General features: G+C 53.7%; 1 protein-coding gene across 1 annotated transcript in view; it reads left to right on the plus strand.

Annotated features, from left to right (window-relative positions):
- Positions 1-410: 410 nt before the first annotated feature.
- GLI2 (GLI family zinc finger 2) overlaps positions 411-23,985 on the plus strand; it is a 189,413-nt gene continuing 165,838 nt past the window's right edge. The window contains exon 1 of the mRNA XM_052635517.1: positions 411-561. Coding sequence (XP_052491477.1) covers positions 411-561 — 151 coding nt within the window. The remainder of the gene's footprint in view (positions 562-23,985) is intronic.

Consider the following 23,985-nt stretch of genomic DNA (forward strand, 5'->3'; position numbering starts at 1 on the left):
TCTTTGAGGACCTCCCTGTCGTGGTCCTTGCATTGATTTTTCTTGTCCCGTGAGTCTGAGATGAGGGGCATTGCCTTCTGACTTCCTTTCTCAAGGTAGTTCTTGCTACTTGCCATGTGCGGGACTAGGAACTTGTTGCTTAGATTTGAAAAATCTTCGGGAACAGTGAAAATGCTTGGCTGCTGTCTGTGAGGTCGTTTGAAAGACCAGATGAATCTCAGAATGTAGAAGCCTCAAAATTAATTAAACCCTCCTTGGCAGTGATCAGAGGAGGAAGCTGTTTGCTTTCGGAGCGCAGGGCGGCGGCCGGGAACCTGGGTTGGTGCTTCCTAGCTGGGTCTGAGGGACACATTGGTGATTGCCTTTGTCTCCCCCTCCAGGGCTGCCACCCAGGACTATGTGCGGCTAGGATGGAGGCATCCGCCTCAGCCACGGCCACGGACAAGAAGGAAGTCAAAGGTGGGATCCTGGAGGGCCTCGCTTTCCCTGACCCCGGCAGGAAAGCCTCGGCCCTTGCGGTGGCCACAGCGGCGGCGGCAGCCGCGGTAGCTGCCCAAGGAGGTACTTGCTGTTCAACGCACTTGGCAGGGCAGGGGGGTGTTTTTCATGAGTCCATTTGAGATTCAATGAGATGGGTGGTCGATGTCACTGGGCAGACATCCTGGGTTCATGGGGGGAGCCAGAGGGTGCTCCAGGTTCTGGGGACCCCAGGCACTGGGATGGAGGCCTATAGGTGGATCTTGGAGGTCCAGCCCCCCTACATCGGGAAGGAGGGTTTGGACATCTCAGGCTCCATCGGGAAAATGGGAGTGTGAAGGGATGGGAGGTGTGGGGCTGAGGGGCGGTCTGGGTGTGTGTTCCCTTGGCACACATGTGCCAGAGAGGCGGCTTCTTGCCTCCGGCCTGCCAAGGACTATTTTGGAAAGTAATTGTCTCCTGATCCCTTCTGGCTGTAATTAGAGGGTCAGGTACGGAATTTAGCATCCTTAGGTGAATTTCTGGCCAACTTAATTATAACAGAAGGACTCCCCAAGCCACAGCCTCTCATTTTACTGCCCCAAAGAGAAATACACTCTGGTTTCCACTGGTCTGTGCCAGCATCCCGTTGGGAAAGTTTGGCGGGAAGGCGAGACCTCCCCTTGTGTCTGCGCAGTCCATCTGGAGGCCACAACACTATTTCTGTCTCTGGGGAATGGAGAGACTCAGATTTCTTTTCTTCCCCTTTTTATTCAAGCGCATTTAGTCATGCCCTGTTGCTTTTGCCACTCAAGCGCAGCTCAGAGGCAGCAGTGGGGGTGGGGGGGTTTTGCCCTCTCTGGAGTGGGGTGTGAGTGCTAGCTGCACCACCCACACGTTGATGTACACAGATCCCAGGGGACTTTGTTCCAGTGCAGACCCCCAGTCGGTGAGTCAGAGTGAGGCTGGGTTCCTGTAATCCTAACCCGTGCTCAGATGATGCTGGGACTGCTGGGCCATGCTGGGCCGTGCTGGGTGCGGCTTAGAGCTGGAGCTGGAAAGAGAGAGTGGGTAGGATTCACTATTTCCAAGAGTGAACTGGTCGTTGTTACCACCTTGTTTTTATTTTCCCTGTGATTCTGAGTTGGAGGTCAACTGTCAGGATGTGTGGCCCCAGTCAGTGGAAGGAGGTCCCAGGCCAACCTTCCTGCTCCAGGAGGTGGGTACTTGGCCTCCTGCCCTGTGTGATGTCCCTTGACTCCAGTCCCCTCTAGGAACCAGGCTCTCCAGGCCCTTCCCCTGTGAGGAGGGGCCAGTGGGGTGGAGGAAGGCGCCAAAGGCCAGGGTGGACCCCGCGCACGTGTTGTCAGGGAGCCAGGGCATGAGTGGAAGGAGAGGAGGCGTGGCCAAGGGTGGGGGCCTGCGGTGGTCCAGCGCTGGCTTGTCCTGGGCCTGGCTGGGTCTACATTTGTTCTGTTCTTTCCCCTGGCCTGTGGTGACGTCTCAGGCTGTCCCTCTGCCTGATGCAGAGATGCGTGGGCCCCTGAGGCCTGTGTCACCTTGGTGCGTCTCTGGCCCACCCTCCAGGCCCTCAGCTGTCCCCACCTTGGCCTGTGTCTGCCTCTCTGAATCCATGAGTGGATTGTGAACTGCCGTGCGGCACACTTCACTGTCATGTCCCAGTAGCTGAGAACAAACCGAGGTGGTAATTAGGGAGTAATTACGGAATAACTGGGAAAGCCCTTGAACATCAGACCTGGTTGTCACCGATGGGGCAATAACCACAGATGCTTGAGGGGGTCTTGGTCTCTTGGGGGCAGGGGCAGGCAGTGGGCCTAGAGCTTGGGGTTCAGTGGCTCCCCAGAGGCGCCTGACCTCGCTCTGCCCCATGCCCTCACCCAGGATGTGGTCCTGCCCACCCTGCAGGCCTCCATCCATCCCCTCATTGCTGGACCCCAGGGGAGTGCTTGGATGATGAGGTTCCTGCGCTGGGTGGACGTGCCTCTCCATCCAGTGCCCAGGGCAGGTGGCTCATTGTCACTGGAGCAAGTCAGGTGTGTCTCCTGCTCCCTGAGCCACTCTCTGAACACCCCATTTGCGAAGAGCCATGTCCTGGGTCCCGGTGTGACAGGCCATTCGCTTCTCTGGGCCTCGTTTTCCTAAACTGTGTTGTGAGAATATTTGGCAAATGTTATTCCAAGTCTGTATAATCTCGTGACATCAGACCTTCCTTAAATCTTACCCACGGTGACAGAGATGCTGTGAGCAAGAATCCTCTTTCACTCAGGAAACCGAAGTCCTAGAAGGTTCCAAAGAACCTCTGCTGTGGGCCCACAGGGGCTTAGGCCTGTGGACAGGTGAGATGGATGCACAGAAAGGGGTGCCAAGCAGCACAAGGGGTTTGTGCTGGTCCGCCACACGGAGGCCCTCTCAGGATGGGAATGTTTGTGTTCTGCTCTGGAGCTCCGTGCCTGAGGGTGTCCTGGGGCCCTGGGTGGTGTCAGGGAAGGTGGCACTGGTGAGGAGCTGGCCCAAGAGAGGGGCTCAGGATCTGGCTTTGGGGCTGGTGTGAGCATAGGTGGGCAGGGCAGAGGGCCTGCATGAAGACCTGGGAGAGGGGCAGTGCTGGGCTGGGGCAGGGGGTGTGGGAGAGCTGAGAGCTGCCTGTCGAGGGGTGTGTTCCTGAGTTGTTTTCTGTAAAAGATAGGGTAACCATCCTGGGATGCCTGCTTGCTGAGGCAGGGGTGGGACTGAGCTGATTCCCTGTGGTTGAGCAAGTGACTGCTGACTCAGACACCAGGCTCTTCTGACACTGTTTGTCCCTGAGATTGTCCCTGTGATCCATACTGTGCTTTCTTTGCAGCTTTCTCGGAAGAGAAACACAAGCTCAGTGTTTCGTGGCCTGTTATGCATCTGTCCAGAGTAGGGGGAATCCTGTCTGAGGATGTTGGGGGCACTGTGGTGAGGAATGCAGAAGGGTCAGACCCTGAGAACTGGCAGGGCTGTGATCACCCACTCCCTAGTTGCCCTTTGGCCTCAGGAACTTCTGTCCCACCCCTGGAATTGTAGGACTTTGACTCTAAGAGCAATCATACCTTTGGGCAGAAGGATTTCATTTCCATGTTATTTGTAACTGTAAACACTTGGAGACACCCTAAGTGTTCAGTGATAGGGGACTGATTAATCAAACTGTAGAATGTCTATTGAGTGGAACATTATGTAGAGCCTGAAAATGTTGGTTATGATTATCACGATGGGAGATGTGCATATGTTTTGGGGCTTCCCAGGCGGTCTTAGTGGTAAAGAACCCTCCTGCCAATGCAAGAGACGTAAGAGAGGTGGGTTCAATCCCTAGGTCAGGATGGTCCCCTGGAGAAGGCCATGGTGACCTCCTCCAGTATTCTTGCCTGGGAAATCCCATGGACAGAGAATCCTGGCAGGCTACAACACACTGGGTCTCAGAGTCGGACATGACCGAAGCGACTCCGCACACACGCATGCGTATGTTTTAATGCAAAGTGTAAAAAAGCAGGGTACAAGTTATTCTCACCTCTGTCACAAGTTTATAGTACACAGAGGTTCCCTTAAGAAGTAGTTGACCCACGGCAATGTGCATTGCATATGGGAAACTTATCTCTTTGGTTCTTAAGGACCTTCAGGTTTCTAGAACCCTCTGTTAGAATGTCAGTAAGGGGATTCCCCTGGTGGTCCAGAGTTAGGACTCAATGCTGTCACTGTCAGGGCCCTGGGTTCAGTCCCTGGTGGGGGAACTAAGATCCTACATGCCTCGGCCAAAAACAGCCAGCAAGTCTGAGAGGCAGGGGTCCACTGGAAGCAGACTGTGCAGACTTGGGAGAACCAAGTGTGCAAGCTCTCCTTCCAGCTCTGCCATCTGTGGCAGACTTTCAGTCCAGTTCAGTCGCTCAGTCATGTCTGACTCTTTGCGACCCCGTGAACCACAACATGCCAGGCCTCCCTGTCCATCACTAACTCCCAGAACTCTCTTGCTTTTTCTGTGGTCTTAGGTTGGTCATTTAACCTTGCGGGGGTGGAAGTATTTACACCATGGAAATTGGCAAACACTATACATCAGGGCTGCCTCCAGCCCCTGTCCTCTCCCAGCCCTTTACTGATAGTATCTGGAGACAGACTCAGCTTCCTTGGCCCCGTTAGGAACGAGAAGGAGAGTAAAGGTCCAGAGTGAGGAGGTCAGGGATGAGGGCAGTAGCAGTCCCCAGTGGCATGCTTGGAAAGGACACACAGGACGTCTAGGGTGTTAGGGGTGTGGTGTTGGCACGTCTAGTTCATGGGAAGTCAGAGTGTCTCCTTTTGTAGGTGGGACCGAAATGAGGTGGAGAAGGGACTGGCCCAGGCCTTCTGCTGCTTCCCTAGAGAATGGGGTCTGAGGCTCAGGGCCCTTGCCTCTCCCATACTGAGCATCTCCTTCTTGAATTTGCTTTGAGATCCTGACTTAGATTGTTTGTGGGTGATTTGGGCCTCAAAGCTCAGCCTGCTGACACTGTGTGTATGTGTCCAGCCTCTGCACCAGCTCTGTACAGTTCTTATCTGTCCCCTCCCTTGTTGGTTCAGTGGCCTAAGAGCGCCTGCTTCCTTCCAGCTCTTGGAGGTCTGGGCTGTGACTTATTTGCAGAGGGACCTTAAAAGTTACCTGGCTCGAGCAGCCTCTGTTGCTTGGCCACCCTTTGGAGTTGTGAAGCTAGCTATGCTCAGGACTGGGTATTTCCACTGAGAGGTTCCGCCTCCTTGTGTGACAGGAACACCTCTGCATCACAGGGCTGTGCAAGGACAAGCAGCCCTGTGGTCAGACCAGACGGCAGAAGCCGCGGCTGGTGGGCACTTTCCCAGCCTCTTGAGCTGCTGTGCTAACACTTGGGAGGCCATCAAGCTTTAAAAACATATTTTTGCTCAGAGCTATTTTTCCCTTTAATTTTTTCACATGGCGTAATTTTAAAGGCAATTCGATTCAGATGTTTCTCATTTTTTTACACTGAAACTTCCCCAATGCTGTCGTATTTTCCTCTTCAACAGTGGATTTTCTTTCCAAAAATATTTCTGAACCTCTGTGTTTGCTTCAGCTGAGCACCAGGGACCCAGCCACCCCCACACCTCTGGGCTGGGAGGATGAGAAGGCTGGAGCCATAAACCTCAGCTGCATCTTGATCCAGGGAGCTTTCCTTGTCCCCAGAGTCAACACAGGCCATAGAAATTCTATGATGCGTCTGTGGGAGCCAACACCTCACTCTTACACGGAGCACCCACCATGTCCTAGGCCAGGGTGCTCCCAGGGTGGTCCTTCCATCAGAGTCAGCAGCATCAGCATCCTTGGGACTTGGGCCTCACCCCAGACCTCCTGAAGCAGAGCCTGTGAGCTATGACTCTGATCACTCTTAGATGTTAGCCTCTCTATGCCTGGCAGCAGGAGGCAGGACGGGTCTTTGTACAGGTAGAGTAAGAATCATATGCAGAGGTGCCGTGCAGAAATTACAGGAGACATACAGTGTGCTCACACCTGCCTGGCACAGGCCCCTTGTGAGTAGTAGCTATCTCTCTCCTTGTATACAGTGCAGAGTCATAGTGGAAGCAGCCCAGCCTCTGGAGCCTGTCTGTTTGCTTAAGGCTCAACTGTGCGGATCTTGGGCAGGTCTGTGCCTCAGTTTCCACATCCATAAAATGGGCACCAGAATGGCACCTGCTTCATAGCATTGTGAGAATTAACCTGTGTTAGCACACGTATGGTACCAGGCACACAGTTAACTCCAAGTTAAGTCTTTGCTTTATAAACTATAACCAATTTCCTTTCCTAGGTCTGCAGGCTCTGCCTGACTTAGAAGGTCTCTTTCTGAGGTTACCCTTGCTAGTGGACCCCCCTGAACAGGTGGTAGGAATCCCAGATTTCTGGTGTCTTCCTGTTTGAGAAGGTGGAGGGAGCCCTGGGCTGGAAATTGTACCTGAGTTCTTGTCCTGCTGTGCTTTGCTACCACAGGGTGTCATGGATAGGTGACCTTAGTGGGTCCCTGGCCTCCTTAATTCAGCCTTGTGTGCTGGAGGGTGGGATCAGACTGAATGATGCCAAAGCTGGCCAAGCCTTAGAGTCTTGGGTGACTGTAATAAAGGCAGACTTTCAGGATGCTAAAACAGAATCTCCTGGGCCAGGGCCTGGGCGTGTATATGTTAACAGATTTCCCAGGTCACTGTCCAAGGCATGGATGAGTCCCCCGAAGTAGAGAATTGGTGGCAGCTGGGCAGTTTTGGGTGGGGGGGAGCCTGGCATTGCTGTTAGCACGGCACTCCCTGTTGCCTGAGCTCCCACTGGCCACCCCTTCCTCTTGGTCACAGGCCATTGGCTTCTCGGAAAGTTTCTTCAAGGTAGATTTTTGTTCAAAGGGGAGGCATTCATGCCTGTTTCAGAATGCTGCGAAAATGCCAGAGTATGGAAATAAGATGTTCTTACTGTGAGGCTCAGGACTGGGAAATCCCAAGTCATATGGTACCCACCCTGCCCTGTCATCCTTAAGTGTCTCCATCCCTGGTGTGTCTGTTTCTTTCTTTTTTAAAAAAAATAATAATTTAAAAAATGTTAAAATTATTTCGTTTTGGCCGCTCGGGGCCTTCATTGCTGCGTGTGGGCTTTCTCTGGTTGCGGCGAGCGGGGGCTGCTCTTTGTGGTATGCAGGTCTCATTGCGGTAGCTTCTCTTGCCGCGGAACACGGGCTCTAGGGTGCTCAGGCTTCAGTAGTTCTGGCACAGGGGCTTAGTTGCCCCGAGGCATGTGGAATCTTATTCCCAGATCGAGCCTGTATCCCCTGCATTGGCAGGCGGATTCTCAACCACTGGACCACCAGGGACGCCCTGGTGTGTCTATTTCTGAGTCTCTCCCACTCCCCCTGCTCAAGCCCCAAGGCCCTGTGACAGCGCCCCCAGCAAGGCAGACATCCAGGACTGAGTCTGGTACTGTCACGCCAAGTGTGTGCCCGGCAGGCTGGGGTGGCCAGCTGCCTTTGCCAATCCGGAGGTCCCCTAGGATGAGGGTCCATTGGGCCTGGCCTCCTCCTGGGCCCTGGCGCCCCTCCTGAGACTCCCTGGACAGCGGGGAACTTGTTGCTGTGGGCCAGTCCTGCTTGGCCTCCTGAGCTGCCTAGCAGGGCCACACACTTGCTTTGAGCCCAAGGATGCACTCACGTGTGACTAAGTGGGCAATTACTCTTATTTAAGTGATTTTCAGGATGGCTGTTGGTGCTGCTTCTGAGCTTGTTTTAACGGCCCAGCCACATGGAACAGCCGGTTCCCATAAGACTTTTCCCGAAAGCAGAGCTCAGTTCTCTGTGACAGCTCTGCACGCCCAGGAAGTGGAGTGCAGCACAGTTCCCTGGGCGTTTTCAGGATGGGCTCTGAATGACTGCTTTCTTTCTTTTTTTTAAATTGAAGTATAGTTGGTTTACAATATTGTTTGAGGTGTATAGCAAAGTGATTCAGTTATACATATATAGACATTTTTTTTTCAGATTCCTTTCCATTATGGTTTAGCACAGGATGTTAAATATAGTACCCTGTGCTATACAGTAAGTCCTTTTGATTATCTATTTTATATATAGTAGTGTGTATATGTTAATCCCCAACTCCTACTAATTTATCCCTCCATGCCCTGAATGACTCTTGATGATGCCCAGACATGGTCTCAGGTGCCTGGGTGTCCTGGAGGATCAGAGAGGGTGGGCTGGAGCCTCCTTCCAGCTCTCCATGGAGCACGGAGAGTGGGGGAAAGGACCTGACTTCCTCCCAGCTCCCCACTTGTTAGCTCTGTGTTCCGAGGCAAGTCAGTTAACTTCTCTGAAGTCTGGGAAATGGAGATAATACTGGTCACTCCTTCTGGCCACAATGGACTGAAATGGGACACCCTTTGACCATGGCTGGCAGAGTGCCTGTGTGGAAATGAAGTAACTGGTGGGGATGTGGGTCTGAGCCAGCTTTCTTCTTGCATATGGTGGCCTCATGTTTGATGCTGAGACCTCATGCTTTAAATGTCTCTCAAAGCATCTGCCACCCCAGATCAGAAGGGATGCCCGCCTGCCCCCAGTACAGCAGGCTTCTTCCCCTCCTGCCCACAGTGTTCAAGGCCAGCCTGGGGTCTGCACTCTGGCCACTGCCCTTGGCTCACGTTTGCATTTCGGATCTGTGTTTCTGTGCCTTTGAGCTGCCCTGGCAGCAGGAAGGTGTTCCAGGTGCTGCTTTGACTCTCAGTCTTGTTAGTCTGCGGGACATGGGACCAGCCTGGCAGACGTAGCTTCACTTCTCGTGACTCTTTTACATGTTAAACTGTTGTAGAGTTTGGAGAAAGCTTCGAAGTCATTTCCGACGATAGAACTGGAAGAAGCTCTAGCAATCATCTAGTTCAAATCCATTCATTTTACAGATGTGAAGACTGAGGCCCATATACTTGAAGTCCAGTCACCCAGGGACACCGTGGTGACTGGAAACCCGTATTTGAGGCTCTGCCTATATTGGGGCATTAGCTGCCCCCAGCCCTGTCCCCTTCCTGCCCCCAACCTCAGCTTCCCAAAAGGATGCTGTTTATGTTAGAAACATTTTTCTGACGTTTGGTTCTGTCAGAACTAATTGTAGCATTTCTAAAGCTTGGTGAAAATACAGCCTCATTACTTTGATGTCAGCGCATAGTTTACTATTAGTATATTCTGGGGTTTATCATTTTAGTCATGTTTAACACGACTGCACCAGGCATGCACTATTAAATCTGGCTTACTTTACATTCCTGTCCAGAATTATTTATTTGTAACAATTTCCTCTCTATCAAAAGACACAGCTAATGCTGTGTTTTAATGTGTTATTTACACACAAAATAACCTATTTGCAACTCAGTATGCGCTGGAGGGAGGATGAATGGGCCCCGGTTTCCTGCGTTCTGTTATATTGGAGTTTAACAATCTGGTTTGCTAATAGAACCATTTATCATTGGTGTGGGGAGGATAATTTATTTTATGTTTGTGGCCAGGTCTCACGGCCTCTGATCTCGGGAACATTTGGAAGATAATGAAGTCAGGCCTGGCGTTCGGGGGGCATGGGGGATCCCTGGCCTTCCGGAGATTGCCCCGGGGGCCTTGGGGTTCCCTGAGCTCACATGGGCATTACAGAGATGGTTCCGAAACGCCAACCAGAAATGTATTGGCAGAGATACATTGGATGATCCTGCCCAGGGAGCCTCCTCGGAGGCAGCTTGAGAGAGGGCCCATAGGGATGCGTGAGGTTTTTCCAAGTGGGAAGAGGAAAGAGGGGGGACATTATGGGGGGAACAGGAACAGAGTAGCCTGTCAGGAGGGCAAGGGCTTAGGGGCAGTCAGTAGCTGGCGCATGTGCCTTGTTTGGGGTGTGTGGCCTGAGAGGGGCTCCCCCGGGCATCCAGGAGCCAGCCACAGAGGCTGAAGTCAGGTCCTTGCCATGTTGGAATGGGAGGGCCAGCTGGGAAGCTCACCTGCAGTGGGAGGCAGTCTTGGGCAGAGCAGCTGGAGGCAAGGGGTCCAGCAGCCAGGCATGGCGGGATGGGCAGTGGTGTCTGGGGACCTGTAGGACCCAGGAAGGGGGAGGCCTTTTGACTGCCCTGCAGTTAGGCCCAGGGGTGACTGGGGTACCCAGGTGGATGTGTGGGCACTGGACCATGTGGACTGAGGTTCCTGTGGCTTTATCGGTGTCTCCTCCTTTTTGGCACACTGATGGGTGAAGGGGGAAAGCAGTGCATCTGAATGCTAGCACCAGATTGGGCAGGTGGGGAGGAGGAGAGGAGTCATCCAAGACTAATAATGCTTGTCCCCAAGAGCTTGACCTGTGGAGAAACCAGATACCCCAACTCACGGTGCTGATATGGCCATTGCCTGGGGCCTGAGTGACCAGGAAAACTGTAGGAAGGGAGTGGGGCCCGAAAGGCCTTGAAGGCTGAGTTGGGGCCTGGGAAGGCCATCGTCTGCAGCTGTGTGCTGGCTCTCAATCGGGGTCCTGTGGGGAGCAGCCGCACACTCAGATCAGGTGGTTGGGGAGATGTTACCAAGGAGGTGTTTGCAGAGTGTGGCAGGCCTTATGGCAACTGCGTGGATGGTACATGGAGCACGCAGCTCTGGGACGGTCACTGTGGTCTGAGACCCGGGGCTCAGGCTTGGGAAGATGAGGTTTGAATCCTTGCTCTGCTACTTGGCAGTTGAGTATCCTTTGCTGATCTGAACGCTGGTGTCCTCATCTTAAAATCAGACAAAATACGTATCTTTGGAAGACCGCGATGCAGCTAAGTAGTGTAGAGTGCTTCGACATCACCTGGCATGTAGTAGACATTCTGTATGGACTAGTTTCTGCTATATTTGTATTATTGTGGCTACTATGAGGTTTATTCTAGAACTGTTTTCCCAGAGTAGCATGTATGCTTCCAGTAGATATTTGAGCGTGAAGAAATGAAGGCATGAATGCACAGGTATCTGAACATGGAGGAGCAGGTTGTCCATGATGTGCAAGGGGGATGATGTTCTAGCCGGAGGAGAGGCACATATAATACAAAAGTCCTGGTGTCTGAGACGGGCTGGGGTGGCTGGCTCTGGCTGCCCCGTGGGAGAGCAGATCCCTTCACTCCCCAGCCCCAGCACAAGCCCCTCTCTTGGGACTGGGAAGCTCTATAATGCTGTGTCCAGAGGCCCCTGCTCCACCTGTGTCCACCAGCTGCTGCACAGCCATACGAGGAGGCTGGAGGCCCAGCCTAACCTGGCTCTGAGTGTGCAAGGCTCGTTTGGAGCCCCTTCCAGGTTTAGGCGGGCTTCCCAGGTGGCGCTCACTTGAGTTCAGTCGCTCAGCCGTGTCCGACTCTTTGCGACCCCGTGGACTGCAGCATGCCAGGCTTCCCTGTCCATCACCAACTCCTGGAGTTTACTCAAACTCATGTACATTGAGTCGGTGATGCCATCCAACCATCTCATCCTCTGTTGTCCGCTTCTCCTCCCACCTTCAATCTTTCCCAGCATCAGGGTCTTTTCAGATGAGTCAGTTTGTTGCATCAGTTGTCCAAAGTATTGGAGTTTCAGCTTCAACATCAGTCCTTCCAATGAATATTCAGGACTGATTTCCTTTAGGATAAAGTGGTTGGATTTCCTTGCAGTCCAAGGGACTCTCAAGAGTCTTCTTTTGAACCACAGTTCAAAAGCATCAATTCTTCTGCACTCAGCTTTCTTTATAGCCCAAATCTCACATCCATACATGACTACTGGAAAAACCATAGCCTTGACTAGACTTTGCTGGCAAAATAATGTCTCTGTTTTTTAATATGCTGTCTAGGTTGGTCATAACTTTTCTTCCAAGAAGTAAGCGTCCTTTAATTTCATGGCTGCAGTCACCATTTACAGTGATTTTGGAGCCCAGAAAAATAAAGTCTGTTACTGTTTCCACTGTTTCCCCATCTATTTGCCATGAAGTGATGGGACCAGATGCCATGATCTTAGTTTTCTGAATGTTGAGCTTTAAGCCAACTTTTTCACTTTTTCACTTTCATCAAGAGGCCCAGGTGGCACTAGTAGTAAAGAAACCCGCCTGCCAATGCAGGAGACGTAGGAAATGCAGGCTCCATCCCTGGGTCAGGAAGATCTCCTGGAGGAGGGCATGGCAACCCACTCCAGTATCCTTGCCTGGAGAGTCCCATGAACAGAGGAGCCTGACTGGCTGTAGTCCATACTTGCACAGGGTCACCCACGACTGAGCTGGCTTACCATACACGCCAGGTTTAGGCAGCCCCGTCTCTGGGGGCAAGCAGGGAGGGAGGGGGCTGGAGGGGCTCCGTCTTGAAAAAACTTCCCTTGGCCCTTTCCCTGTGTGCAGGCTGCCGCTGCTCCCAGTGGGTGTGGACTGCCAGCTTGTGTGTGGGGGAGTTGGGCTGCCTGAAGTCCCGACACCAGACAGGGCGAAGCACTACGCCACATCTGACTTTTCATCCCCTTTGAGCAGCCGCATTCGAGAGGAGGGCTCGGGCTTGGTGTGGTGCTGGTGATAGACAGCAGGCTTGAACTCTGTGCTGTCCTCCATCCCTGCCATTCTGGACATGAAGCCTTGTGCGTGAAGCCAGAGCAGGGTGATGCTGGGCAGGGCAGGACAGCACTCACCGCTCCCAAGCCAGAACCTTACATTTACCCTTAGCCATCACCTTGCCTCTGGGTTCCTGCAGAGGCCCACATTGTCCTTCATCCTTCTTTGTGACCTAGGTTCCCTGGTGCCAGAACCCTCCCCATGGACAGCTGTAGGCACCTGAGTACCAGGGGCTGGGGCAGCTGAGCCCGGGGAGAAGAGGGTCAGAAAGGGAAGCAGAGGTTGCCAGACGCACGAGTTGTGAGGCTGGATGCGATAGAGAAACTTTGTCCCATTTCTGGTCCAGAGTCTGCCCACTGATCACATTTCTCCAGGCTGCGTTGGTGCCAAGGAAAGCAACAGGTGCCTTCAGTCGGGTACAGGAGTGTGAAGTGGTGGTGACAGGACTCACCAGTGTAGGGGGTGAGGCTCTGCATGTGGCCAGCAGGGGGCTACTGTCACTATTCTCATGGGAGGGTGACCTCACCTGCCTCAGGGGGCCTGTGGCAACTCCTGGCTGTGCCATTAGTGGCCAGAGTAGTGTGGTGCTTTCCAGCTGACCTCTGCCCTCAGGGGCGCCCTCATGCCAGGCCCCCAGCTCTGCCAGCTCAGGGCTGACTATGGGATGGTAAAAGGAGGGAGGGAGGACCTAGCAATTCCGCTCTTAGGTATCTACCCAGGAGAACTGAAAGCATGTGTTTCTACAAAACCTTGTAGATGAATGTTTATAGCAACATTATTCATAATAGCCCCTCAGAATGAAAATAACCCAAATGCCCATTAGCTGTGCTCAGTTGCATCTGACTCTTTGCAGCCCCATGGACTGTAACCTGCCAGGCTCCTATGTCCATGGAATTTTCTGGGCAAGAATACTGTAGTGGGTTACCATTCCTTACTCCAGGGGATCTTCCCGACCCCTGGATCGAACCTGCATCTCTTGCGTCTCCTGCATTGGGAGGCGGGTTCTTTTACCACTGGCGCCACCTAGGAGTCCATTAGCCAGTGAATGGATAAAATGTTGTCTATCCACATAATGGAATATTACTTGGTAAAATAAAGGAATGAAATACTCATACATACTTCAGCACCTTGAAGTTGAATGTATTCATACCATAGCAAGGTATGAACCTTGCTAACATTATGCTCAATGAAAGAAGCCAGACACAGAAGGCCAGAGTTCCCCTTACATTAACTGTTTCAAATGAGGAAATCCATAGGGATGGAAAATAGATGAAAGGTGGCCAGGGGCAGAGGGGAGAAGGAAATGGGGGTGGCTGCTGATGCATATGGAGTTCCTTTTTGGGGTGATGAGATGTTCTGGAATTAGATAGAGGTGATGACTGTTAAACATGGTGACTGTACTAAAAACCACTGAATTGTATGCCATAAAAGGGTGAATTTTATGGTATGTGAATTATATCTCGGTTTTAAGAGAGAAGGAAGGGAGCAAGAGAGGAGGTAAGGAAGGAGGTAAGAGAGGGTGAGGGAGGTGCCTGGGGGTGTCTAGGAGTGGCTTTGTCATAGCCCTAAAACCCCGGCATGAGGCATGAGTTCTGGGGCTGCGTGAGCACCACTGCCCCCGAGGGAGGACTCTGCTGCCTCTGGCCAATGAGCAGCCTCCCTCATCAAGTCTATAGGCTCCAGAAGCTCTAAAAACCACTGGAGTAGAAGGACGATGTTTAATGACAAAGTAAATAATTACATTAAGGGTGTGAGAGTGGAGGGGAGCCGAGTAAATCACTTTAGAAGGAGCACCAGCCTGCAGTTCACTTCTGGTCCTTTATCACCACATTACGTCCTCCCTTGGATGCCGAATAATTGATCGTGGCAGGGCTATGAGCTCTGCAGCAGCAGGGGTGGGGGCCCGGCGGGGCTGGGAGAGACTGCCTGCCAGCAGGCCAGGGTGACCCAGCTGCCCCTCCTCCTGCTCCAGGTGGGTGAGGCGCAGAGGCCCGGGAGAGAGGGGTCCCTGTCCTGCTGGAAATCAGATGCTTGTCTGGGAAGGGCCAGCTTCTTCTGAGCTTCCGAATGGGAGGGCCGTGGGACCATCTGGTCCACTGGGGCCCAGAGAGGAGAGCAGTCTGCCCGAGGCCACACAGTGAGCACAGCTGGACCCCAGTAAGGAGCTAACCTGGGTCCCCCAGGCCAGGATGCTGCCCTTGCCTCAGGGCCGGGCTTGAAGGAGGGGTGGGCGTTAGATGCTTAATGTGTGGAGTCCCAGGCTTTCTTCAGAGCAGCATCCACGGAGGGCAAGTGCTGGCTGGATTGCAGTTGCTGGGAAGTGGTGGAGGTGGCAGTGCAGCTTGGTGCAGGTTGTGGGGTCTGGCGCACCCTCCTGCCTCCCCTGGCCTGGCCTGGTGTTCCCAGAGTGGCCCCTTCCCTTCACTGTTTTCCCTCCACTCCGTGGTCTCAGCCGGTCCTCAGGGAGTCCCAGTGGATGGCTCAGGAGCCCTACTTCCCCCCTCCCCAGTCCCCTGCCTGTCCTTCAGGCCAGCTCTTAGCCAGGGACCATGGATGGGCAGGCAGCTGAACTTAATTCTGAACCCCAAGAGGGTCATGCATGATGCTGGAAGATCCAGGAAGATGGTGGTATCTTGGCCTGAAAGGATGGCTCTTCTCTGATGGAAACTGAGTCAGGATGCTTAGTGGCAAGTGACAGAAGCCCACTCAGCCCTTCAAACCCAGGAAGCCAGAACTGCTGCTGATAGAAGCCCACTCAGCCCTTCAAACCCAGGAAGCCAGAACTGCTGCACCTGGGGCCCCAGTGATATCACTGAGACACTGCCCCTGTCTCTCTCTGGCTCGTGGTGGGCTGGGCGCACGGGTGCATGGTGCAGTCAGAGCTCTGGCTCTGCAGAAGCAGCAAGTTTCCTCTTCTCAGGGCTGCTCCTGGGGTGACTGGGCCTGTCACCAGCCTTCGTTGTCCTTTGGAGCCTCCCATGAAGGAACACAAAGTGCACCTGATTGTCACCAGGTGAGAGTCTTAGAGAAGAAATGCCAGAAAGTTCTGGGTGGAGGTGGGTGGCATCACCAAGGCAGCTCCTCCAAGAAGGTGGGGCGGGGGCGCTGAGAAGGGGACAAGAGTGGTGGCCTAGCGGCATGAATGAGGTGGCTTACTTAGAGGACGTGGACAAGAGGGCTTACTTTGCCTGGGGGATTCACACGAAGGGGTGGAAGGAGAGATGCAGTTGTCAAGAGAGCTTTGTAAGGTGTGGGGAGGCTTGGACGTGCCACAGAGGAATTCGGACTTTGGTAGTAGTGAGCCATTGAAAGTCCTTGAGCAGGAGAGGGCTGTTTCAAATAAACCCCTGTTTTTGCTGAATTGACTGTGACTTGAAGCCCCTACAAAGGAGATACTGGTGATTCTGGCTGGATTTCTCTGCTTTTCAGATAACTTCCGTCCCCCCAACCCTGCCTCCTTCCTGTCTTCCCACACATGTTTATTGAGGGTCTAGTGTGTCCCAGGCGATGTTGTGGTCACTGGGTCACAGCAGGGGACACTCTGGCAAGGTTTGCTTTTCCTGGAGTGGACGGTCCAGTTGGGTGAGAAAGGCACGTCCTCCCATGAATGGCCACACCACCGAGAACAGGAAATGGGGACCCTAGTAGGGGAAGGCAGAGTTTCCCAGGATGGTTAAGGCCACTGTGCTGCTGAGTCAGAGTGGAAGTCGCTTCCTCTGCCAGGAGAGGAGAAGGGGCAGAGGAGCAGGCTCTGGCTGTGCCCGTGCTGGGGGGCAGTGGCTGTCACACCCCATCCAACCATCCTTGTGCCAGGAGCAAGAGCTGAAGGGGAACCCCAGGGAGCCAGATGCCCTGTTTCCAAGCCACCAGAGGGCAAGGGTGGCTCCTCGAGTGCTGATCTTTCTCACGGGAACAGGCTTACCCTGCCTCTGGGGCCTGTGGTCAAGACTGGAGCCTTCCCCCTGGGAGCTCTGGCAAGGCCAGCCACAGTGCCAGCATTGGGGACCACAGGCCCCACTCTGTGTTTCTGACGTCATCGCGCCCAGAGTGGGTCGCCTGTTCCATGGCTGCAGTGATGTTGCTGGGTGACATCTGTGAGAGGTTCCAGAGATTCTCAGTGTGTCAGATGGAAGGTGCTAGAACCCTCCCGTTAGTGCCTGGAGCAGCCCTGACCAAGGAGCCTGGCAGAGCTGTGGGTGGTCAGGGACGGTTTTCGTGCACGTGTCCCCATGGAGGAGTCAGGAGCTCCTGGGATCTTAAAGAAACTAATGAACGGAAAATGGAGTCAGTGTTTCCCTGTGCTGGGATTCTGGCGCTCCGTTGCTCTGGGGCTGGGGCAGGACAAGGGCGGCCTTTGAAAGCTCTTCCCAGAGGAGGTGGAGGCAGGGAAGATACGACGTGGGGCCATGGCCTTGAGCTCTTCTGTTCCAGAAACATCCCAGCTGCACACCGGGAGCAATCGGACCCCCTCAGCTGGCTTCTCTCTTGGGAGGGAGAGAACCAAGCCCAGGGTCAGACTTGAGACTCTGGGCTCTGCTTGTACAAGAACTGAACAGCTGGGTGGCTGCCTGGGGCAGATGGATGCCACCATGCATGTCTGCTGGACCAGCCTCTTGCTGGTGGCCTTATATGTACAGCTGCAGCAGGCCCTTCATCCTCAAGTGCACCAGGCTCTCCGTCCTCAGCTGCAACAAGCCCTCCACTCTCAACTGCACCAGGCCCTCTGTCCTCAGTTTCCCCTCCCGTCCTGGTCCCCACCCCTGGTCTCTTCCTGCCTTTCTTAAGTGCGGGCTCATGCCCACTAGATCTCCAGGCTCTACCAGCCCCCTGGACTGCTGCATCTTGAGGAGTAAGATCACCCCAGCCTCCCCAATCCATCCAGGGGACATCCTAGGCTGTGCCCCGGGTATGAGGTCACTTGTATACAAAGTTATCCTCAGAAGCTCTGAGATGGGGTGCTAGTGCACAGGGCTTATCAGGAGGTAAGAAGGGGGCTGGGGACATGAGATTGGACAGGTACAGGGTCACTCAACCATCGACAGCCATCAGTAACTAATGGAGTTTCATCCTTTGGGAAAACTCCAGGACCCTTCGTGATCTAGCCCACCCAAGGAAAAGGGAGCTGAGCGCCTGTCACTTCGACCTCCAGTGCAGGGGGGCGGAGTGGTATTTGCAGGCAGAAACCCACAGACAGTTAACCCCAGGTGCTAGTGATTGCAAGCTGGGTGTGGATACTTGACAGTGGTGGGAGCAAGGGGGTGTGAGTGGAGACCACTGAGCATCTGTCACAGAGACAGAAGTGGTGGGGGCTCAGAGGTCGTGATTTCCGGGGGTTTAGGAGTCCTTTCCCACGTGCTTCTCAGTAATTTCATCACTAGAGGTGGGTTCTGATGGCTTAAGAATGGATGAGTGTGGAGCCATAGTGATTCCTCAGGGAAAAGACAGCAGCAGCGCTGTTACCAGACATCTGTGCCTCCTGGGATGAGTGTATCAGATGCTGCGTTGAGAGAACAGGGTTTGATGGGGACAAGCCCAGGAGGACAGGAAAGAGGCTGTTGCTTGGAGAAGGGGCTGGGTACAGGCCTGAGGGACCCAAGAGTCCCCTTGGTGCACCCTTGAGACAAAGGCCCTGTGTCCTGCCTTCCTGAGGACCATCAGTGCCGGAAGTGCAAGCACGAGGGATGGTTCTCCAGCCTGGCCTGGCTTGGCAGAGACCTCAGACCCCAAGCCCCAGGGATGAGCCTGATTTATAACCAGTCACTAAAAATATATACAGTGAAATGAAAACCGCCGCCACTGAGCAGACTCCCGCTGCCCACTGTGAAGATAAGTAATGGCAGTTATAAGGCCACTTAAACCCTTACCTTTGGGGTGTGGAGGGGTCTCTGCAGACAGTACGTCTTTATCAAGAAACGTTTACCACCACTAAGCGGAAGAGAAGGCAGCTCAGCCACAGGGCTCTTCTGCCTTTATGGAACTGCAGCCCATCGGAAACTGGAGCCGCAAATCACCGCATTCAGAGATCTGGGGGGAGTGAGTTAACCCTGACTGCTGCCTTCCAGACAGTGCCCCTGCCCCGCTCCCACATCAGTGCAGGGGCCACAGGCCAAGGGCAAGCTCTGTGGGCGCGCGTGGCCCCTACTCACCTCTGTAGCCTCACGCGGTCCCTTGCACATGCCAGCCTCTGCCTCTCGGCGTGGCTCTCCCTCTTCCCAGATGCCTTCCTCTGCTCATCTGCCAGAGCATCCTACTTGTCCTTTGCACATGCCTCGTGGTCCCCTAGACACCCACCCTCCCACCAGCTTCAGGTGAATCGGGAGCAGAGCCCCTGGGAGTGACATGGGACCAGAGTTGTGATGGGGCCAGTTCACACTGAGCTGCAGGAGCCACGGAGTTTCTGGAAGGCTGTGGCCTCTGCATCTTGGGTCGGCTGTAGGTCAGTGGGGTCTGCAGTGGGAGGAGAAGCCAGGTGTGATGGGGAGAACGTGGCTGTGGATGCAAATCTCATGTCATCCTCGGCAAGTTCCCAATCTCAGGCCAGATGAATGCAGGGAAGCTGCAGAGGCAGCCCGCCCCTTGCAACTGTTTTCACATCTGGTCTGGGAGCTGGGCCAGCCAGCTCTGCCCCTTTTGCCAGGGTGAGCCAAGGATCAGGGTGCCTACTGTCCTTTATCATGGGCCCCCAGATTTTTTGGTGCCTTAAAAGTGACTGAGGACCTTAAAAATCTTATGCTAGTGGGGTTCACACCTCTTGACATTTACCTTACTAGAAATGTCACGTGAGAAAAATTTATATTTTTAAATTCACTGCAAAATAACAGTGGTGGTTCCATTTTTATGAAAAGTGTTTTCTAAAATTAAACAAAAATTAATGGGATGATTCTTTTGTAAATCTCTTTCATGTCAGGTTGAATAAGAAACAACTGGATTCTCTTATCTGCTTCTGTATTTCATCTGTTGCGATATGTTGTTTTGGTTGAAATATGTGGAGGAAATCCTCCATCACATAAGATGGAGTTAGAAAGTGGAGGAATATATTTATAGTCTTTTAAGCGAATTGTTCTTCTCAGATATTACACCAAAACTTGACATGTAGTTGTCTCTGAAATGTTACTTTCAGAAACAACTCATCTCAAAGCCCTTTCTGCATTCTGTTTGTTGAAATTCCACTGGTCTGCCTTGCACTTGGAAGGGGTATTTTTTTACCCAGGCACCACGGCGTGTCATCATGCTTTCGTCCCTTGGAAATACTGGCTCATGGAGTTGTGAGGCTGACCAAACATAAGAGATGAGAAAGACACATCATTTCTTGGTATTACTGTGAGAGTGCCGTGGCTTGCCCTGCCCTGAAAGAGGACCCAGCTCTGTAGCAGCCTTCCTCTTAACCTCACCCACATTTGGCCGCGGCCAACCCTGAGCTCGAGTGGGAGATCTTGGAAATGAAGTGTCAGCTTAGGGACGCCACCATGGGAGTTTCCCCCTGCACCCTTCCTGTGCCCCTCGGTGCTCCCTGCCCTGTGGCTGCACTTTCTCTCTTCTCTTCTCCTCTGACCATCTGTATTCTCCAGCTAAGCACGGGTCTGTCAGGACCCTGCCCCATCCCCCCACCCAGATGGCTCCTTGGTCCCTCTGTTTGTTCTCCTCCCACACTGAGACCATCGGTCTGCCCGCTGGGGGAAGTCCCCTGCCTAGGGCCTCCTCTGAGGGGTCCTGCATCATCAGCTTCTCACTTATACATATATGATAGAAACTTAAGAGACCTGTGTCTAAGGATGGTGCAAGATGCCGGGTGCCATGGCCCCTACTAAGAATAGACCTTTCTAAAGCCTTTATGCCCGCTGTCCCACAAGAGGCCCAGAGGGATCCCCAGACTTTCCCACCAGGTCTCCACAGCAAGAAGACTGGTATTTGATGGGGTCCCGGACCCAGTGCCCCTGCCTGCTCTGTGCTTTGCAGGCATCATGTTCTCAGTTCACGACACCATGTGGCCCTGTGCCCACACTTGGCAGAGGTCAGAGCTGCCTGAGCCTGAGGACCCGGCCCCTAGCAGAGAGGGGGTAGAAGAGCCCGAGGACTCCAGGAGTGCCAGCACCCTCCCTGGAGGTGGCAGTGCCTCCTACATGCCTGGGAGTGGGTGGTGGAAGTGACGGCACCTGTCTTGAGTCTGACAACAGGGCTGCCACCTGCATTTGGGATTTTTTTTTCCATCCCAGAAGACATCTCTAAGGAGAAAATAGCTCTGTATCCCTCAACAGCCTCTGGGAGGCAGAGTGGAGGTGGCTAGGGCCCAAAGCAGAGACAAGAGTATGGGCTGAGCTCTTCAGCTGGCTGGGTCCTCTGCTGACACTGCATGTTGCTGGCATTTAGCACGAAGCCAGGAGCCAGACTGGACCCTGACGCTGGGGAGGTCCTTATGGGGCTGGGCTCTCTGGTAGGGAGCCAGGGTGTCGCTTCCAGCAAGAGCAGCAGGGTCCATCAAGATGCTGGGCTCACCTCTCCCTGTTTCCCCAACCCCTCCACAAAGGACTTCTGAGCCTCCTGACTTCAGGCTCACAGCAAGTCTCTGCAGGGGACCCTTCCCCCACTCCACCCTGGGTCCCAAGTTTCCTTCAAGACCACATTCAGTTAGTCAATTCCATTTAATTCAAAAAGCATTTGGATGTTTACAGGAGGCCTACTCATTGGCCTGTTGCCACACTCACCCAGTTACTCAGTGATTCAGCCAGGACTTGAACTTGAGTCTGTCTGAGCCCTAAGAGCAGGCCTTCTTCCTTCCTACAGCTACTTCCCTCCTCCTGTCTTCTGCTCATAAACCTACTTCTCTGGACTAGTCACAGCCCCTTGCCCTCTTTAAGTTATACCCACGTCAACAGATACAAATCTGCTAGAACTGTTTCTAGACAGAGAGTCCAGGGGCAATGAATAAGGGTGTAAGGGCCTCTTCTATGGATGAATTACATACTAATTAGGAAAAAGACTCTGGGGGCCCAGGGGTATCTTGTCTTTTTGAGCTCCTGGCTCCAGTTGGTAGAAAATTGCCCTTAGGGGTGGGTAATCTCCAGATGGGTGAAGTTTGTTCTGCACTTTACAAGTGCTGATAGCAGATAATTCAGTGTGATATTAATAGGATGCTAGTGTTTGGGAACACTTTCGTGTTCTCTTTCCATTCCCTTTATTTTGCTTCATTTTGCCGTTCTTCTGCCAGAGGCTGAAGCCCAAGGGCAGGCATAGAGAATTCTCCATGAATGTCCACCTCAAGAATAGCAAACCTAAGGGACTTTGTGACAGGCAGTTTCTTTGTCTAATTGCAGGTATTCACCAGTCAGTTTGCAAATAACCCACCATCCAAGCCTCCTGGGAGCTCACCAGCCAGGAGGAGGGACTCACAAGCACAAGGCTGGCATCTCAGGATGGTCAGGACTTCAAGAGATGTCAGCCCTAGATGCTTCTTCCTGCTTTTGGGGAAAAGAGGCTGGGAAGACTTCCCGGAGGAGGCATGCCTGAGCTGGGTCTTGAGGGATGAATAGGAGTTCACTAGGCAGAAAAGTGGAACAGAAAAAGAACATGAGCACAGGCAGAGGCTAGGGTGGCAGCTGACAGTGTAACTACGAAGGCCATTGATCCTTTTGCTGTGGGGCCCTTCTTCAGCAACTTCCCCTGGAGCATCATACCCTGGACAGACTGGGATTGACCAAGGCAAGCAAAAGAAAGATTCCAGCAGGTCCATTTTGCCTTCAGTCTGGTTTTCTCAGCTGCATCTGTGTTCCCTCTGGCTCCCTGAGAATCAGTCCACTTGAATGAGGATGGGTTTTAGGAACAGTGTTCCTTCCCCTCTCTCACCCAGACCCTGCTTTCGCATCTAATGTGAGCTCTCAGCTGTTGCCCTCATGTTTGCTGAAGTCACTGTGACTGAGCCCTGGGGCCCTGGGAGGGGGACTGAGCTTTCATCCCAGTGGGATGCCCTGGAAGCCTGAGTGAGTTAAACTGCTGAGCCAGCTGGGGAACATCAGTCCCCCTCTCCCGTGATAACGTCAGAGGATGACACTGGGGAGGGCAGAGCCTTTTTGAGGCTCTCTTTGGGGTGGACTCCAGCCAGGACCCCAAAGGTAGGCTGGCTGTGGGTGTGCGGGCCTCCAAATGTCTGCGGGGACAGCCAGCGCATGGATCCGGGTGGCCTGAATGTTTGTTCTGCTGTGACCAAAACTTCAGTGGAGAAGGAGAGCATGTGGGTGCCTGAGGCGGGCTTCTTCTCCTGGCAGGAGGGAACTTGTTTCCCCTCGGTGAGGGGCTGTATATTTGGAGCAGTGGCAAGAAGTAAGGAGGATGGGCCACCCTGTGACTTTGCGGGCCCGGAGGAGGAGCTGCTCTATCCTACCCAGGCCTGCGGTCCTGAGTGGCCAGAGGAGCAATCGCTGAGTTGGCTGAAGCGTCTGTTGTCTCAGTCGGTCTGTGACCGGGAGGCCTTCCGAAGGCGCTTCCATGTGCCGACTCAGAGACTGGTGTGTGGCCTGCCTGTGGTTTCAGATGCCTCCCCAAGACCCAGGATCCCCCTCCCCCAGGGAGATGGGAAAAGTGTGCGCGGGGCCCAGAGCACCAGCCCAGCCAGACAGCCGCCAGGATGTGACGGGGACGGTGCTCCTCAGGGGTGTCTGGGCCAGGGATGCTTACAGGGACGCAGAGGGGCCGACGCGCCCGGTGGTTCACTGGCTCCTGGGCTTCCTGGGTCGAGTTTCCTCCACCTGGTATGTGATGTGTTTTCCTACATTGATTGGCTGTTGGGAGAAAAATGTCCAAATTAGGGATGGGCCTGTGGCTTAGCTGAGCCGTGTGATGAGTGAACTTCCACCATGGAAGAAATACCAGATTCCGAGACGGCGGCCTCAGCGTCGGGGAGGGTGTTTAGTCTCGTGCCGGTCTAGGCTGTCAGGCCATCGGGGGCTGTAAGCTTGTGTCCAACCCCAAGCTTAGACTCACAGGTGTGTGGTGGGATCCACGCGGACACCTGGATGAGAGCCGGAGGGCCTGGGGGGGATCGGGGAGAGCACACACACTCTTGGGAGGGGGGTAACCTGGCCCACTCCCCCTTCCTTCACTCTTCTTTCTTTGTTAAGCTGTTGGGAGGCTCTCTTGCATCCATTTTGTCCGTGTTACCCCAACCAGCCCGTTAGGAGATTCCCCGAGTCTGTGCTAAGACCCCCAGAGGCAGGTGAACTCCCATTCTAGGCTCCTTGGCGTCAGGTGACCTGCCCCACTGGACAGCAGTGGGACGAGGTCATTTTGGGCCTCCCCTGGGCTGGGCCCCCATTGATAGGACTCAGTGGGAGTTGGGGGGCTTTGACTCCATGAGGCAGAGCAGAGAGTGGCCTTGGAGAAGTGAGTTGCTGGTCTGTCAGTGTTTGCTGTGTCCACGCCTCTGACTTGGAGAGGAGGCTGCGTGGGTAAGACCCA

This window comes from Budorcas taxicolor, chromosome 2 (assembly GCF_023091745.1).
Source record: "Budorcas taxicolor isolate Tak-1 chromosome 2, Takin1.1, whole genome shotgun sequence".
NCBI classification, from domain to species: Eukaryota; Metazoa; Chordata; class Mammalia; order Artiodactyla; family Bovidae; genus Budorcas; species Budorcas taxicolor.